Source organism: Lissotriton helveticus, chromosome 12 (assembly GCF_964261635.1).
Source record: "Lissotriton helveticus chromosome 12, aLisHel1.1, whole genome shotgun sequence".
NCBI lineage: Eukaryota > Metazoa > Chordata > Amphibia > Caudata > Salamandridae > Lissotriton > Lissotriton helveticus.
In genome coordinates, this window is record NC_136073.1 from 827,646,891 (window position 1) to 827,665,569 (window position 18,679).

Below are 18,679 nucleotides of genomic sequence, written 5' to 3' on the forward strand. Positions count from 1 at the left end.
CTCTTGTTCACAACCCCTCTCACTGTATTGCTTCCATTCCCCGCCGCACTCCTTGTCGCTTCCCTGCACACGTTTACTCCTTCTCTGTTGCCTGTTGCTTGTCTTACCCCCACCCTTGTTTCTTCCCCCACCTGCTCTCTTTGTTTTGCCCGCCCTCACCGGTGCTTTAAAAAACAAATCCCTTTTGCACATGTTTTCTTCTCATTTGCCGATCAAACATGGATCATCAAATAAAAAGTAAAAAAAGAAGGCATGTCAGTTTGTAGGCACATTTATTTAGCCATGCTGCACAGTATTAGGTTTGCTGCATATGTTGTGCAGCAGGGCTAAAAGCCATTAACAAAACCAATAGGTTTTTAAAGGCAAGAGCTATTGGCTTTGCCACTGCTTGTTTTTTCTTCTTTTTGCCACACCGAACAGCATAACCAAAAGGCAGTCAGTGACAGAGACAACAGTTCACGAGAGCTATTGGCTTTGCCAATGCTTTTTTTCAAAGTTATTTGTAGCTATCTCCATTCTGGCGCCTGAGGTTATCCTGCCCCTTGGGTTTCATTCGTCGTCTCCGGTTCCCGTGGTTCCCTGGGTCCGGTTTTCCGGTTCCGATGGTGCCACATTCGGGCCCCTGCGATTAATCTTCTATTTCCAGCTGCAGGTGTTTGTAATGTGTGATCTTGGTCCTATTGTCGCCATTATGAAACAGTCACACTTTGTTCACTGAGGGAAATGTTGTCTAGTCGTTAAAACCCCAGATGACAGAATGTCACCCTCACCTCCCCTTATCAAATTGTGTGTCCCTGAGACAAAACATTATCTTCATGACGCGTACGTGCAGAAATTGCGAAATTGTTAAGGGGTGCATATAAAATACAAACTCGAGGGGTCTTTCTAGTCGGAGTGTCCCCAAAATATCCTCCCTTCTGTGGTTCTGAACTTTAAAGGTCTGAAAAAAAAAGTTTCATGAGCTCAAAAACAATTGACTTCTGTGAATGGCTCTAAATGCCTTTGTTCCTTGCCAATTAACCCGGTTTAAAGTGACACAAAAGCTACTTAGAGGTTAATTAGTTTGGACGGGGTGCCCAGAACAAACAGCCCCCGCCGGGAGAGTCCACACAGGCCGGTACCTGGGGAGACGGGCCCTCCATTCACCGCCTGCTCTTTGAAGTGTCTCCGGGGAGCGCGGTCGCCGGGACGGCTCCGTGTTGAAATGTAATTAGTTGGGGGGCCTGACACCCCTTTGTGTTGTGCTATGGTCGCTGGGCAGGCGGCCTGTTGGCGAACATTTGGCAACCCCGTCCAAGCAGGCCGCCCCCTGGCATGGGGCCCGGGGCTCATATATTGGGAGGGGGCACGTGGAGGGCGCATTCACTGTCCGCCCACCGTAGGCCATGGATCTGGGGTGCCTGTCGCTGCTGCTACTCGGGGTGCTCATGGAAAGCCTTAGCTTTGCCGGTAAGTGCAGAATCTCCCTGCGCGTGGTGCATGCTGGGTGTGGCGACGTGCGCAGGCCCGTAGGGCTGGGGAGGTGCATGCAATTCAGGGTCGAGGGTCTAAAAGTGTGACAGCCCATACGGCAGGGGAGTTGGATACGTTTCCTTAACTCACTGATCTGTTTTTAGCGGAAAGTGCTATGAATGCACGTGTCTAGGCGCTTTGCAAAGGATCCTGCCCCGTCTTTGCTGTGTTTTTTGTGTCGTTTTGGTTTCCTGTAGCTCCTGTCTCGGGCCCTTAGAAACGCTTTACCATGACCCGATCCCACAGTTGGGATGTCGTCCATATCCGATAAAGGGAGGCAATTGCAAATCCACCCACCCCCTAAGGCAGAATGGGCGGTTCACCTTTTAACACCTTTATTTCACTTGGTTGAGATGTGGTAAACACCTTTCTCGGCAAAGCCCGGAGGAGCTGTCCAGCCCACGCCACAAATGGAATATTTTATTTACTATGCGTCCGACAGACCAGCATTCTTTTTTCGTCTCTTGAGCAGAGTTATCCCAGCACATCTTTGCATCTCTCTGCTGCGCTTGCCCAACCCACCGAGCTATCCCTCTCTGTGGTTAATTGCAGGCACTGTATAACGTGTGTTTTCTCTGTGCTTCCTTCAGACGCAGGAGTAGTGAGCCGGCCGAGCGAGCGAAGGAACCTGTACGCAGAGCGGGGGTGCTGCAAGCGACTGAGCCACTTCATGTACATTGGACAGGGTGAGTGATGCACGTGTCATTGTGCTCTTGCACGCACACTGTCTCTGTGTGCCTGTCACCCGTGGGAATGTCTTTTACTATCAATCAATGAAACAAAACGCACGAGCAGAGGTGGACTGGCCCGTAAATGAAGGCCGGTGGCTCTGAAAGGCTGTGCTGCTGGGGAAAAAGTCATCCTAATATCAGGAGGCAAATAAAAGGTGCACTCCTTTTATTCCACAAATCGCCAGAAGGCCTTCACGCCAGGCAGGGTATATAGAAGAATGGAAAGGGATCTTGATCTAATATCAGAGTAGAAACTATGTGAATCAGTGCTTCGTCATCGTCAAACACAAGATAATGCCTTTGAGTTATTGAACAGAAATACAATGATTCACTTCATTATCTTTTGATTGACAATGATCTAACTTTGATGACAGGATACAGGTTAAAGGTTACGAGACTGAAGCGTGTGCATTTTGGAGCCTCTCCGTCACTTAAATAGAAAGACACTCATTGATATAAAAAACAAGCATTGGAAATGCAATAGGTCTCGCATTAGGAAAGTTTGAGCAATTGGTATTGCAAATGACACTTTTTATTTATGTGTTGGTTTTGAAAATAGCAAAAGTAATAGCTTTGTCAGTTACAATGTCAATAGTTTTAACTTTCGCAAATGTGACACCTATAGCATTTGTAATGCAATGTGTGTTGTATTTACGTGACTTAGATGTATTGATATTGCAAATAACAATGGCTTTTAATTTTGTAAATAATTAAAACTTAAATAAAAAAAATTGTAATTTATAATGGCAATAGCTTAAACGTTTGTAAATAACTTTTGTGAAGATTATGTTCAGTGTATTTTATTGTGATGAAAATCCAAGAACATTGCATTTTCACCTACACACAAACACAGCCACACACACACACACACACACACACACACACACACACATAGATGTGGTGGTGGTGGATCTGGGGGATATGGTGGTGGTGGATGTGGTGGTGGTGGATGTGGTGGTGGTGGTGGTGGATGTGGTGGTGATGGTGGTGGATGTGGGGGTGGATGTGGTGGTGGATGTGGTGGTGGAGGTGGTGGTGGAGGTGGTGGTGGATGTGGTGGTGGTGGATGTGGTGGTGGATGTGGTGAAAGTGGTGGTGGATGTGGTGGTGGATGTGGTGAAAGTGGTGGTGGATGTGATGGTGGATGTGGTGGTGGAAGTGATGGTGGTGGAAGTGATGGTGGTGGTGGATGCGGTGGTGGATGTGGTGGTGGATGTGGTGGTGGTGGATGCGGTGGTGGTGGATGCGGTGGTGGTGGTGGATGCGGTGGTGGTGGATGTCGTGGTGGTGGATGTGGTGGATGTGGTGGTGGTGGATGCGGTGGATGTGGTGGTGGATGTGGTGGGTGTGGTGGATGTGGTGGTGGATGTGGTGGTGGATGCGGTGGTGGTGCATGTGGTGGATGTGGTGGTGGTGGATGTGGTGGTGGATGTGGTGGTGGATGTGGCGGTGTATGTCATGGTGGATGTGGAGGTGATGGTGGATGTGGTGGATGTGGTGGTGGATGCGGTGGTGGTGGTGGATGTGGTGGATGTGGTGGTGGATGTGGTGGATGCGGTGGATGTGGTGGTGGATGTGGTGGTGGATGTGGTGGATGTGGTGGATGTGGTGGTGGTGGATGCGGTGGATGTGGTGGATGTGGTGGTGGATGTCATGGTGGATGTGGAGGTGATGGTGGATGTGGTGGATGTGGTGGTGGATGCGGTGGTGGTGGTGGATGTGGTGGTGGTGGAAGTGGTGGTGGATGTGTTGGATGTGGTGGTGGATGTGGTGGTGGATGTGGTGGTGGATGTGGTGGATGTGGGTGTGGTGGATGCGGTGGATGTGGTGGTTCATGTGGTGGATGTGGTGGTGGATGTCATGGTGGATGTGGAGGTGATGGTGGATGTGGTGGATGTGGTGGTGGATGCAGTGGTGGTGGTGGATGCGGTGGTGGTGGAAGTGGTGGTGGATGTGTTGGATGTGGTGGTGGATGTGGTGGTGGATGTGGTGGTGGATGTGGTGGTGGATGTGGTGGTGGATGTGGTGGTGGATGTGGTGGTGGTGGATGTGGTGGTCGATGTGGCGGTGGATGTGGCGGTGGATGTGGCGGTGGATGTCATGGTGGATGTGGAGGTGATGGTGGATGTGGTGGTGGATTTGGTGGTGATGGTGGATGTGGTGGTGGATGTGGTGGTGGATGTGGTGGTGGATGCTGTGGTGGTGGTGGATGCGGTGGTGGTGGATGGGGTGGTGGATGTGGCGGTGGATGTCATGGTGGATGTGGAGGTGATGGTGGATGTGGTGGTGATGGTGGATGTGGTGGTGGATGTGGTGGTGGATGCGGTGGTGGATGCGGTGGTGGATGCGGTGGATGTGGTTGTGGTGGATGCGGTGGATGTGGTGGTGGTGGATGCAGTGGATGTGGTGGTGGATGTGGCATGACATTTTTATTATATACAGAGGGGTACTTATTTTGTACCAATCACTGACCGATGTTAATGTAAGGGTTGTAGATGGTGGGTTGCGCATGCCTTGTTTTCATTTCCATTATAATGACAATAATCCTTTCTTTGACCCTGTGCTCAATCAACGTGGACTGTATTATAGTGAATACGAGGGGCTTAGATAAAGAAATAGGAGAGGCGAGGAGGAAGGGAAACTGGGGTAAGGAACAAGCGACGGAGGAGAACAAGACGGAGGGCATTGCTGGGGGGAGGAGAATTGCGACACGGCGGGCAGGGGAGGGGGCGGAGCGGGGAGAGCGTCGATGAGGGTGTGAAGGTCTCACATGAGGGGGCGTGGTATCTTAAGTCGTGTTGCTTTGGGAGGCAAGATTAAAAATGTGTAAGCACATCTCTTTCGTAGGGAGTTAAACAAAGTTAAAACAACTGGCTCCAAAGGTTTTGCTTAAGTATGTGTGAAGTTATTAGCTGTCTGCCTCTAGTTTCTTCCATTGCACTGGCATCTAGGTGTTAGGCTCAGATGGCTTGAACAAAAGACGGGCTGATGGTCTTTTAAATCAGGCCTTTGTTTCTGCCCAGCTGGATGTTAAAATAAAGCCCCCTCCCTTCCACGCAGGTTAATACAGACAAATGCCGGCACTGCTGAATGATGTCCCAGCGTCCAAAAACGACACCAGAAGAAATTCAGCATGTTTTACTGAGCCAGAAATATCCGCCACATAACCCTTCTCTCCAACACTGTTTGGAATCGATCGGCTGATTTGTAAAATTACAAGTGGTCAGAGGGATAAATCTGACGGCAAAGAAGAAAAGGAACGCAAGGCTTAAGGAGATTAATGTAGGGATGGATTTGACAGAGAAAAACAGATATTTGAGATTATAACATTTCAAAGCAATGTGTCACCCGGAGATGGGAACATTAGATCCACAGAGTAGGAGAGAAAAGAAATGGTTTACTTTTTTGCTTTGGGTTATTTTAGATTTGGGAATTTCGAGCATCATTTGCTTAATGTAAAATCGATTTTTAAAGTGGGGTCCGCAGCACCTACTCAGGGGGTCCTTGAAAATTAAACAATATAAACTTGCTGATAAAATAAAAATGCACATAAATAGCCACATTGAAGAAAAAAAAAACCCTATAAATGAAAATAAATGTGAAATTGCAGACAAAGAAATGAAGCTTGTAACTTGGCATGCTTGAGACGCGGCCGTGAAACTGAAAGTATGGCCGACCGGCCGTGAATAATTAGGGGGTGAGAAATGCGCTGGGAGGTCTGCCTTTGATGTGGTAATGCGAGGCAGGCAGGCAGGCGGCTGGTGGCATTGTGCACGCGCTTTTTAGGGCTTGCACTTGCGCAATGACCTAAAAAGCACATGCACTGCATGGGATCGCCAGAGGAATCGCCAGTTAGGTAAACTCTCGATAAGCCCCTATATATCTCTCTCCCGCTCAATGCGCATGCGCATTGAGATAGGTCGCTCGACCTAAAAACACACGTGACAACAACACCTCCAACATTAGAAACCAACATTTGGGAGTACTGTAATTAAATGACCTCGACAATTTGTGCACATCACAATGTATTATACATTTTTAAGATCTTCATTAGTGTTGTGTATAAGGAGACACTTCAGCAGATGTCAGAATTCTAAAATGTGATATAACTTAGGAGTTTGTCAGAGTCAGGGCCACTGGAACTATACGGCAGGAAAGGACCAAATTATGTGGCACTGGTGAGTAAATTATGTGGCAAAAAAGGGCACATTATGCAGCTTAATACAGCACATTTTGTAATAGAATTACTTCATTATTTCATCATTTTTAAACTTGGTAACACTCTCTGGGCATTAGTGCCAGTTTAACACCCAAATATTGCAATACGCAGCAGAAAGGTGACCAGTCCAGCTTTGCAAAGGTCATTCTACTGTGCAGCAACACATGTAGTCGTATTTTGGTAACTTTTGAACCATTTAAGCTAGAAACAAAATTAATTTTTTTGTTAAAATCTGCAGATTATGCAGCAGATGATGGATTGTGTGGCAAATGCAGCAAATATATAATTATGCAAAAATCGCCTCACAATTGCATAGTTCCAGTGGCCATGTTCATTGTCTTGTACTCCACTAATGGCATGTTATCTTCACTGAAATAAAATTCTACACCACACACCGACATTCTACTTTTGGAACTCAAATTTAGTGAACTATAAATCGTAATTTATGGAGGTGACTAGTTGTGTTTAAAGTTTAGGAAGAATAGTGAGCACAAAGTGCAATAATTACTAGTCGAAGAATCAATAAAAAAAGTATGAGTACATTATACAACCCATAAACCTGTTGGCAGAAAAAAAAGTGACAAAGGTGGATGTAATACAAATATTATAAGGTAATTCAGTTATTTGAAAAGTAAAAATAGGGAATACTTCAGAGTAATACCATAAAACAGGCAATTACTCTGTGAACTCCTGTGTCAATAGATGGCTACCCAAATACTGTGAGGAATAGCTACTTAGGAGAATTACAACCACTGTATATTAAAATATACAAATATAGAATAACAACATTAACATAAACACATTAATAACAAATATATTGCTACAAAAATAAAACATCCATGAAATTAACTTATGAAATAAAACAAAAATATATAATAATATATTTTATAAATCAGATTAAAAAAATTACACTTAGTGTGTTTAATTCACTACTCTCAGTCCATCCTGACTTACAGTAGAGTAATTATCAGGCTTTGGTTGAGCCACATTTACTGTTCCCCCTACAACATAATGACAAGTAGGGAAAGTGTTGGATTTTGGGGTGTGCGGATTTACTATTCACACTACAATCTGAGCTCCAGCAGGGAATGTTTTGGATTTTTGGTAGTCAGATTTACTATACCCACTCCAACATGAGTAAAAGTATGGAAAGTGCTAGACTTTGTAGGATTAGGTTTACTATTCGCACTCCAACATTAGCTAAATTAGGGAAAGTGTTGGACTCTACAAAGTTCAGATTTACTATTCCCCCTCCAGTATGTTAAGTGTTGTACTTTGCAAGGGTCTGATTTACTATTTCCATTCCAATCTTAGCCACAATAGGGCAAGGTTTGTAATTTAGAGCTGTCAAATTTAGTTTTTCCAGTTCATTTTTAGCAGCAGTAGTAAAATTGTTCAACTTTGGAGGTGTCAGATTTGCAATTCACACTCCAAACGGAGCTACAGTAGCGAAAGTGTTGGACTTCAGAACAATCACATTTATTATTCCCAATCCAAATTATGCAAAAGTAGGGAAAGTGTTGAAACTGGAGGGTTTTAATGTGCTATTCACATTCCAATCAGAGCAACCTTATGGAGAGTGTTGGATTTTGGAGGGTTCTGATTTCCTATTCCCACTCCAATGCAAACAAAAGTAGGGTAAGTGTTGGACTTTGGAGGGGTCAAATATAATATCCAATCTCCAGTGTTAGCAAAAGAAGAATAATTATTGGACTTTGCTATTCCCACTCCAACCTGGGTAACAGTAGGGAAAGTGTTGGGCTTCGGAGGGGTCAAGTTTACTATTCCTGCTTCAACAAAAGCAAAAGTAGGGAGAGTGTTCCATTTTTGGAGAGGTTCCATTTTTGGAGAGGTTACATTTACTATTCATTCTCCAATCTGAGCGACAGTAGAGAAAGTGTTGGATTTTGGAGGTGTTAGATTTATTATTTCCAATCCCCAAAAACAAAAATAGGGACAGAGTTGGAATTTGTAAAGATCAGATTTACTATCCCCACTCCAATGTAAGGAAACATAGGGAAAGCATTGGACTTTTAGTGGTCATATTTACTATTCCACTCCAATGTTACCAACAGTAGGGAAAGTGTTGGACTTTGAAGGAGTTAGGTTTACTATTCCCCACTTCAATGTTAGTACCAGTAGTGAAGTGTTTGAGTTTTGTGGGTTCAAATTTACTATTCACACCCCAGTCTTAGCAACGGTAGGTACATTGTTGGACTAATTGTTTGTCAAATTAACTTTGATTACATTTTATGCTATTCAGACGCCAATCCATGTAACAGCAGGGAAATTATTGGGCTTCAGAGAGGTAAAATTTTCTCTTTCAATTCCAGCATATGCAAAAGTATGGGAAGTGTTGTTATTTCAATGAGTTACATTTACTATTCCCTCTATATTCTGAGCAAGAATAGGGAAGGAAGGGGTCACATTCACTATTCTAAATTCTAAAACATTTAAATATAGACAAAATTATATTATTATAAAATACCTTTAAAATAATAAACATGTTTATTAAATATGAAACAAATACAATTCAATGTAATAAATATATGAAATAACAAATAAAATAATAATTGTTTAAACAATTACAAATATTGTCAATTCAAACACTTGCCCTTTTATAAGTCATACAAAATTAAGTCATCTAAAAATGATGAATCTGTAATGTTACATTAAAAATTAAATAAAACAATTAAAAGTAGTAAATAGAAATTAATCAACACAATAAAAACATAAATACATTGTTCAACCAATTAATTAAACATACAAAAATATTTAAAGCAAAGATTTAATAATTTACATAATTACCGGTTAATTAAAGAAATTACATAAAACATATTAAAAATTATCATTTCAATATTTAGAAAACATCCATTCTAATCCCTTACAAAACCAACAACCCGTTAGTAAATTAACAATATTTAATTCAATTTAAAAATATTTACTTTTCATATGACAAGTTACAAAATATACTAACAATTTAAACACAAATAATGCTACAATACAAATAACCAATAATACTAAAATAACTAAAATGTATAAAACAATGTTGTGAATTATGTAAAAAAACTATACAGCTTTATTTAAGTACGATATTAAAAGCACACAATTCTTACCTTCTTTATTCTGTTCCACAATGTTCTTGACCTCTCAATATTTTTGTTGCATGATATTTTTATACAATATTTTGTCGGAATACCATCTTGATAGCAAATATTCTTATCTTTCAGTTTATCCTTCCATTAATGATACTCATTTAGAGTATACTTCATTCCAAAAACCAAAATAGCTTAAAACATTTTTGTTACTCTTTCAAATTTAATTGATAGTTGAAAAGTGCCCCATTCTTGTCACATTTTGATACTATCCTCAAAGATTCTGATTATATTTTGGCACCAATTAATTTTAGAGCAAAATTTGTTTTAAAGAAAGATCTACAAATATTGTTAGAATGATGGATGATTGAAAGGTTTTACTTTTGAAGGTGTTCCCCACAAGAAATTCAAATTGGTAACATAAAAAAATGGACACATTTGGTACATTACAGCACTTGATACTGACATAGGGATTGTGCATTGTAAAGGAAGCAGTTTTCAAACTTCCAAATAGTTAACTAATTTCAGCACATCACAAAACAAACAAATATAAACGCAAACAAATGTTAGTGGATGAGCAAAGAATTGTAGTCCTACTGTTGGATGAAGAGCATTATTCTTCTATTGCTGCTATGAACAGTAAAGGTGGTGACCTTAGAGATAAAAGCGGATTGGATTACACTTTTTCATGTTGACAACATTCAAGAATGTTATTTTATTAATTTGAAAAGTTTTTAGAAACAATTGTAATTGGTTTTGGAACTTTTCAACAAGTGACTATGTAATGTGTTACTTTGGCTAAACAAATATACCCATAGGCTTAACACAACTGAGCAAATAAGTGCAAATAAGTGAGCAAGTAAATGACTTAGTGTGTCAGTGAGTGAGTGTAGAGGTACCTAAATCACATCATCACTCTGATGACAAGTGAGAGAACAAAGGACTGAACGAGTGTGAGTGACTAAGTAAATCACTGCAACAATACATGCTCAGGTGAACAAATAAATCAAAGTAAAGCTGAAGAAGGTATCACATAAGTGAGTAGGATCTGAGTGAGTGAGTATCTCAGTGGTTAAATAGTGTTGATCTCCATCATACTTGTGTGTATATATGGCGTGGCTAAGCTCTGAGATCCAATTTGGGCTAGGGTTCTGTTATCACTCAGACAATGACATGGCTCTATAATTAAACATTTCTATTCCTCTCCATTTACAGACATCTCTGGCAGTCCAGTAAGCGTAGATGTGGGTATGTGCAGGTCCCATTGTGGGGCTCCTTCCCGTGTTAGCACCTACAACCCTGGATTCCCTGGGCTTCCTAAACACTCCTCCATGCTGGACTTCCTGAAAACCAAAAAGGTGAGTGATATGCAAGAGGGCACCTGCTTATAGGTGATGTAAGATAACACGTAGTGTCCAGGTAATTTGGGAAGCAAGATAGATCTGGGCTATCCAAGAGGGCATGTGGATTTGATTTTAAATGACATGTGGATGATCTGCTATATGAAAGGGCCAGAGGATTCTTATTTTTCAAATGGAAGTACAAGTTTGTTTTAAAAGATTTGTCAGAAACGTAAGTTTATAATCAAATGTTATGAAATGTAATGAATGTGTGAAATAAAATACAAAAGGACCAGAGGATCGGGGGGTAACCCGCAAGCATGGATGTAATGTAAGAGGACAATTAGATTTGAGACTGTCTAAGGAGAAAGGTTGCAGAAATAGAGTGATCTAAGAGTGTAACTTGATTGGGGTGATATAAAGGAGCAAGCAGGTGTGTGGTAAATGAATGCAAGACGGTCTTGGAGTGTATCTGGATCTGCATTGCTCAAAAAATGCATGTGGATCTGAGGGTATGTGAGAGGGCAAGTAGATCTGAGATGATGAGGAAACTATTTGGATCTGAAGACATCTGATAGGTCATGTAAATTTGACGTGATCTAAAATGTGAATTTGAGGTGATCTAAAATAATGCAACGATAGCATCTAATTTGATCAGTTGGTGGTTATAAAGGAATGACATTTGAGACATAGATTAAAGTGGTTGTGGAGGGCACTAAGGTGTGAAGTAGCCTGAGGCATATATCTCAGGTGATCTGAGAGTGTAAGGGGATTATGTGTAATCTAAAATGACAGAAGAATACAAAGTGATTCAAGCAGACATGTGAATCTTAGGTTCTCTGAAAGTACATGTGTGTCAGACAGTATCTATGTGGACAGGCAGATCTGAGGCCATCAAGTGGGGGATCTGATGTGATTTTGGAAGCAGCTGTATCTAGCTTAATCTGAAAGAGCATGTAGCTCTGAAGGGATATAACAGGGCATGTACATCTGTGAAATCTTTTAGAACATATGGATCTGAGGTGAACTCTATATTCAATCAGCCTGAGGCCACAGCCGTCAGTTTTCATGCATGTCTCACTGAGATCATGACCTGGATGAACCATAGTTACCTGAAAATGAACACAGATAAAACAGAAATTTGGCCAGGGCCGATCCCTGTGGAATGACTCCTGGTGGCCGTTTGAGGCTGGGGAATGCCCGTGCCCTGTCTCTAAGGTCAGGAACCTTGGAGTCATCTTCAATGACCAGTTGAACTTTTCTGCCCAAGTTAACGGTCTCACTTGCTCCTGCTTCTTTGTACTAAAAACCTTGAGAACAATGTTTCTTTTAATTTCACAAGAACTGCAAAAGACGGTGGTGGTGGCTCTATTCCTGTCCAAACTGGATTACTGCAATGCCCTTTTTTTGGGCATTGATAAGACCCAGCTGAGGAAACTGCAGTCTTTACAGAATGCTGCAGCACAATTATTTTTAAATATACCTTAAGGACAATCAACCTCGGCAGGAATTAAGCCACTGCACTGGCTTCCTATCCAGCAGCGCGTGGAATTTCAGGCCTTATGCCTGGTGCACAAGGTACTGTTCGGTGGTGGTGCCGAGGATATCCCAAACATTTTTATACCTTACACTCCCACTCGAGCTCTTAGATCTGCAAATTTGGGCCTTATCCAGACTGCTAAAATTAGTCGGGCAAGATGGGGTGGCAGGACTTTATCGAACTGTGCAGCAAAGTTATGGAACAAAATGCCAGTGGCTATGAGATTTCAGTCTAATCGGGAGTTCTTTAGGAAGAATTTGAAAACATGACTGTTTATCTCCACCTAGTCCCCCTGGTAATACTGGCTGTACTTCCTCTCACATACACTAGTGCCAAGACGCCATGGCAATCGAGCGCTCCATAAACACATATCCTATCCTATCCTATCCTAACTGAGAGGTAGGCGGGTCTGAGAAAGTACGTATTTAAAAGTGATGTGAGGGTTTGATTCATTTAAGGGATCAAGGAAGTGGCGGAGTTCACATGTGGAACAAATTGCATAGGAATTGAAGGGAGCCAGAATACAGATCCACATGAAGCAATATGAGATACAGAGAAGAGAGCATTGGAATCTGACATCATCGAAGGTTATTAATCTGACATGATCTGAAAGGTGGCATGTATCACGAGTAAGCATAAAAGAAAGGTTGGAACTCGGATGATTTGATAGCATGCATATCTGATGCTCAGTTGCAACAATATAGTGCAAGTATCAGAGAAGCAATGCAGGTTTCTGGTAACAGCAATCTTTGAGGGGAAAGCATACCAAGAATAAGTGTTGTACAAGTGGCAGGACAGAGAGGACTCTCAAACAAAAGTACCTGTTCCCTTTCACCTTGGATTTTATTCTGACCCATTGTTCATAGCGGCTCTCAAAAGATTTGCAATGAGAGTGTCGGGGCTTCCAGTTATGACCTTTAGAAAACACAAAATAAGTTCATAGGCAATCTGCAAGTACATATTGATCACAGAGGATACTAAAATCCTCATTGGTTAGAAAGAGGACATGAGTCCCAGATGACTTGATGGAGAAAGTGAATTTGATGGAATTTGTGAACGCATGTGGCGCTCAGGTGATCTTGGATTGAATATGGATTCTAGATAGATAATGTCATCTGATTGGTCTTGTAGACGTGACTTAATCTGAGTGGATATATTAATCCCAGGCGGTCTGAAAGGGCCCATGGATTGGTAAACCAAGTGGACGTACAAATACTAGGTTACCTCAGAGGGCAAATGAATGGTGTCAGATCCTCTGAGAGGCCACGTTGATCACCAGTGATCTGACCGTGGGGACGGGACAGATGGATCTTTATCCAGCCAGAAAGGGTGCACACACGATGAAAGGTGGCTCGGTGAGCGAAGAGGGTCTGTGGATCCCTTTGTGATCTGAGATGGAACTTAAATGATCTCTGGTTATCCCAGAATGAACATAGATGATGTCATTTTAAATCAGAAAGTTAGTTGAGTACAGGTGATCTAGACAGTACTTTAATCTTTGGTAATCTTTAAGGGCCTGGGAAACATTTTTATTCAGATAAATTGAGCGGTTGTGTGTCCTCTGGATAATTGAAGATTCAGGGGACCACAGGGCAGCAGGATTCCAAATATAATTCCTCCAAAAGAAACCAATGCAGAAGTTCACATGGCACTTGGTATTACATTATTTGAAAAAAGTCCATGCGACAACAAAGCAGGCCAGCAATCAAGTCTCATGGAGCAGTCAATGCTCCAAAAATCATGACATTACCATCCCTCACAAGGAGGATACTTTTCTTTCTTTTGGATTCTTTTGGAGGCATTATAATTGTTATCTTGCTGCCCTCGTGGTCGTGTGAAACTTTGATTATTCTGATGTTTACTTCAAGGGGGGGCTTTCCCCCTGAATAAGTACCTTGCTGTATAACCTCACTTACTCACTATGGTGGTCTGAATTTTATACGGTAGTGCTCCCCTAATCATTAAGGATACTTCAGGTGTCCCCATACTATAATTGTCTTGATGAGACCCTTGTAACCCTCTATGGGCCGAAACGTCATTGACAAATAACAAACAGGTAAAGGCATCATTATTAATTGAACTAAAACCTTAGGCGGTTTTATGTTCATAATAAGTCAAACCTTTTGTAACTGTATTTTGTTGTTCATTATTTCATTTTGTGGGGTTACATTGCACTAATTTATGCATTCATTTACGCATTCATTCTTGTGGGTTTTTCATGTCATTGAGCTTGATTGGTAATTAAATATTTTCTTACTTTATGGTGGTTTTCTGTTTCCCTAATGCCATTAAAGCATTGATTTGCACGTATGAGGTCATCCAACCTTAAAATACACATGTTGACTTGAAAGGCAGGATTGTTTTTGTGCAGAAAGTGATACCTTCCTGTACAAAAAACAATCCTTAGAGGCTTATCCATCTTTCTATGTGTGATGCAGAATGCAAGATGTGAGAAGAGGTAATAACAGGGAAAAATAATGATATTTCTCCTCACTATGCCCCTGCTGGGTAGGCACACCATTTTGGTTTAAACCCTGGTTTACAGGTATTTGATAAATGTGGGTTTGCATCAAAATACATGGGTGGGTGCCTGGGGACACCCATTCTCCACACATGTAATGCCTACCCGGAGCAAAGTAAAGCAAGGTAGTGCTATGCGCTGCTTTATGTTACTTTATATTACCAAAACCACTTCAAGCCAAGCAAAGTGGCTTAGCATGGCTTAGTAAATGGAAAAAATGATTTTACATCAGGGTTGCACCACAAAAGTGACACAACCCCGACACAGAATACTGATTCTCCTAGATTTATTGCACAGAGAATCGTGATTTCATGAAAGACAAGGACATTATGCATAAAACTTTTATTCACCACTTCTGAGCAGCACTTCAAAGAACTTTAGAATAGAACTTTAACATCAAGCAATTGAAAAGAACACTAATGTTCCATAAGATTCTGACGTCTGCCATCTTCTTCCTCTTTTGTTTCTTCTTCCCAAATTTGCTTTAAAATAAACATAACATCTTCTTAAAACTACTTCTTGTACCAACACAGATCCAAAAACGTTCCCCAATTTTCTGCAAATAATAATAAAACCAATGAATTATTTAATCCAAAACTCCATTCAATCACCAAAATTCTCTTCTTCTTTCCTGAACTTAACTCAAACTTATTCATAAATACATATACCTCTTAAAAACATCATGAAACCCAACGACCTTTCCTCCAAACCCAATGCACAGAGTGGGGGAGGGATAATGCTTGCCCCCTTGTCTTTAATAAAATCATGATTCTCTATGCAATAAATCTATGACAGGAGGCTAGCATTATACATGTTCAAAGCCATCTAATACTTTTTTTGCAACATGCTCAATAGGTTTGAGATAAAACTTGATAAAAAAAACTCTGCATTTGACCAATCAGCTGCTTATAATATGTCATGTAAACTACCCTCACTCAAAAAAGCCTTACTAGCCATTGCACCACTTACAAAATGAGCTGAAAAACAATTCAAGTTCACACCAGCCTCTTTCATAACTGATTTAACCCATCTGGAAATTGTAGCTGTAGAAAGCGCCTCAAAAGGCTTAACATACAAAATCACTAATTGATCTACACCAACTCGAAAACTCTATTCTCATATTCCTTCAAACAACTTACAATACAAAGTTTCGGGAACGCATCCAACAAGGGGTAAAATAGAACTTGACATAGTCTTAGTTCTCCTCCAAATCTCAAACATAACTCATTGAGGTTGGTAAAGCCTAGAACTAACATCTAAAGCTTTAACAACTGATACTCTCTTGATAGAAACCAAACATAGTAAACTCGCCAACTTCCATGTTAACTCTCCCAACCCCAGATACCTAATAGCAGGCCATCCTTCAAACAACTTAAATATCACATTCACATGCCAAACTGAACCATACTTAGCCATAGGAGGTCTTTTTAACCTAATACCCTTCATAATTCTACACACCACAGGACTTCTTCCTATCCCTGCACCCTGGATTAAAAATTTCGAGATAGGGTGAGCAACCCAATATACCCTTGTGGGCTTGGGCAAAAGTTCAATTGAAAAGTAATGGGCAGCAAGGGATTTCGTTAAGGTGTTTGAATAACAGCTGAAAGGGGAATGAATTTAATTTAAACACCCTCACTGGTTTGATTTGAGTAGCTGAACTTGATGATGAAGGACCAGTAAATGGTGTTACCACACTAATAAAGAAAAGCAATAAATACAAAGACCAGGTTTTTTTATCAAAAGATTGTTATTTTCTTGAGAATAAAGATGTTACTGATGTAACAGGATACAGAATAAAAAATGGGGGTACAAAACAAAATGCATTTCAGATGTACAAGGGAGTTGATAATATATTCCTATAATACATCTAAAAGGTAAGTCTAAACTGCTACACAGAGTAAAGCAATGACTTCAAATCAAACATAAATGAAAGCCAATTGTAGTCGGTCAGTAATGTGCAGAATTAGACACAACAGTCGACGTTTCGGTCTTTGGCGAATTAATTTCAAAAGACCATCATCAGGACATGGGTTTTTGTGCATATATTTGATGACCCTTAAAAGATATCAACCATCCAGGTTCTATTCTCATCAAATGTTCGTGTTGGAAGGGACAATGTTTCTGTTATTTAGGCAGGGACTCCAAAATAGGAGATCCTTTGAATGATATCTCCGGAAGTAGATAGTTGAACGTCACTTTTCTTAGTTTGCGTGAGCAACCACTCCCGCATTTGAGACTGTTTCGCTGCTGACGTTGACCACGCTGTAGCTACATATCCTATCTCGAGAAATTGTGACGTTTGTCCAAACTGCAACTGAAGCATCAAACTTTGATGAAAGGAAGTAAAAACTAAGAAAAGTGACGTTCAACTATCTACTTCCTGAGATATCATTCAAAGGATCTCCTATTTTGGAGTCCCTGCCTAAATAACAGAAACATTGTCCCTTCCAACACGAACATTTGATGAGAATAGAACCTGGATGGTTGATATCTTTTAAGGGTCATCAAATATATGCACAAAAACCCATGTCCTGATGATGGTCTTTTGAAATTAATTCGCCAAAGACCGAAACGTCGACTGTTGTGTCTAATTCTGCACATTACTGACCGACTACAATTGGCTTTCATTTATGTTTGATTTGAAGTCATTGCTTTACTCTGTGTAGCAGTTTAGACTTACCTTTTAGATGTATTATAGGAATATATTATCAACTCCCTTGTACATCTGAAATGCATTTTGTTTTGTACCCCCATTTTTTATTCTGTATCCTGTTACATCAGTAACATCTTTATTCTCAAGAAAATAACAATCTTTTGATAAAAAAACCTGGTCTTTGTATTTATTGCTTTTCTTTATTAGTGTGGTAACACCATTTACTGGTCCTTCATCATCAATTTCAGCTACTCAAATCAAACCAGTGAGGGTGTTTAAATTAAATTCATTCCCCTTTCAGCTGTTATTCAAACACCTTAACGAAATCCCTTGCTGGCCCATTACTTTTCAATTGCATTGATTAAGGCATGCCCAGATGAAATTGCTGACCTTATAATTAATGGTCCTGTATGACAACCCTGTCTCAAACAATTCTGCCAAAAAATTAGATACCATCATCTCATCAGCCCCCACGGGATCCAAATCCCTCTCCAAGCACCAACGTAACCATACTGACTATGCACCCTTGTATCTCTTTCTAGTCCCTGGTGCCCAAGATTCTTTGAGTAAAGTTGAAGCTGTTCCCAAAAGATCTGAGAATCCTTCAGATGTCCTGATATCCTCCAAACTAGAAGGTTGAGCGAAGGTTGAGCGAACCGTCTTTCAGCAAAGGATGATCTATTCCTTCCTGACTGTCCCGGGGGTGCCGGGTTTACAGGGATGTCGACCACCTGAGGGGGTTCTCAGGCTCCTGGGGGCTGGACCCGTGACACTGACCAATCAACCTTCCATTGTATGCTCGAATCAAAAAAGTTTCTTCCATCAGCATCTCCAGAACTGCAGGGAACCATGTCTGTGATGTCCAAAAAGGAGTCACCAACACAATCTTTGTGATCTGTTTCCGAACCTCCAAAAACACCCTCTGAATCATCGCAAACTGGGGAAATGCATACCCCCTCCTTTTCTTCCAACTCTGTGTGAAGCTATCCACCGCTAATGCTCCTGGATCCGGTCTCCAACTGTTGTAATCCTTCAACTGAAATGTCAGTCTGGAAGCAAACAGAT

General features: G+C 41.2%; 1 protein-coding gene across 1 annotated transcript in view; it reads left to right on the forward strand.

The window, feature by feature from the left end:
* Nucleotides 1-1,385: 1,385 nt before the first annotated feature.
* The window catches only part of LOC144797744 (uncharacterized), a 40,101-nt gene continuing 22,807 nt past the window's right edge, over nt 1,386-18,679 (forward strand). The window contains exons 1-3 of the mRNA XM_078668488.1: nt 1,386-1,449; nt 2,103-2,198; nt 10,773-10,915. Coding sequence (XP_078524614.1) covers nt 1,386-1,449; nt 2,103-2,198; nt 10,773-10,915 — 303 coding nt within the window. The remainder of the gene's footprint in view (nt 1,450-2,102; nt 2,199-10,772; nt 10,916-18,679) is intronic.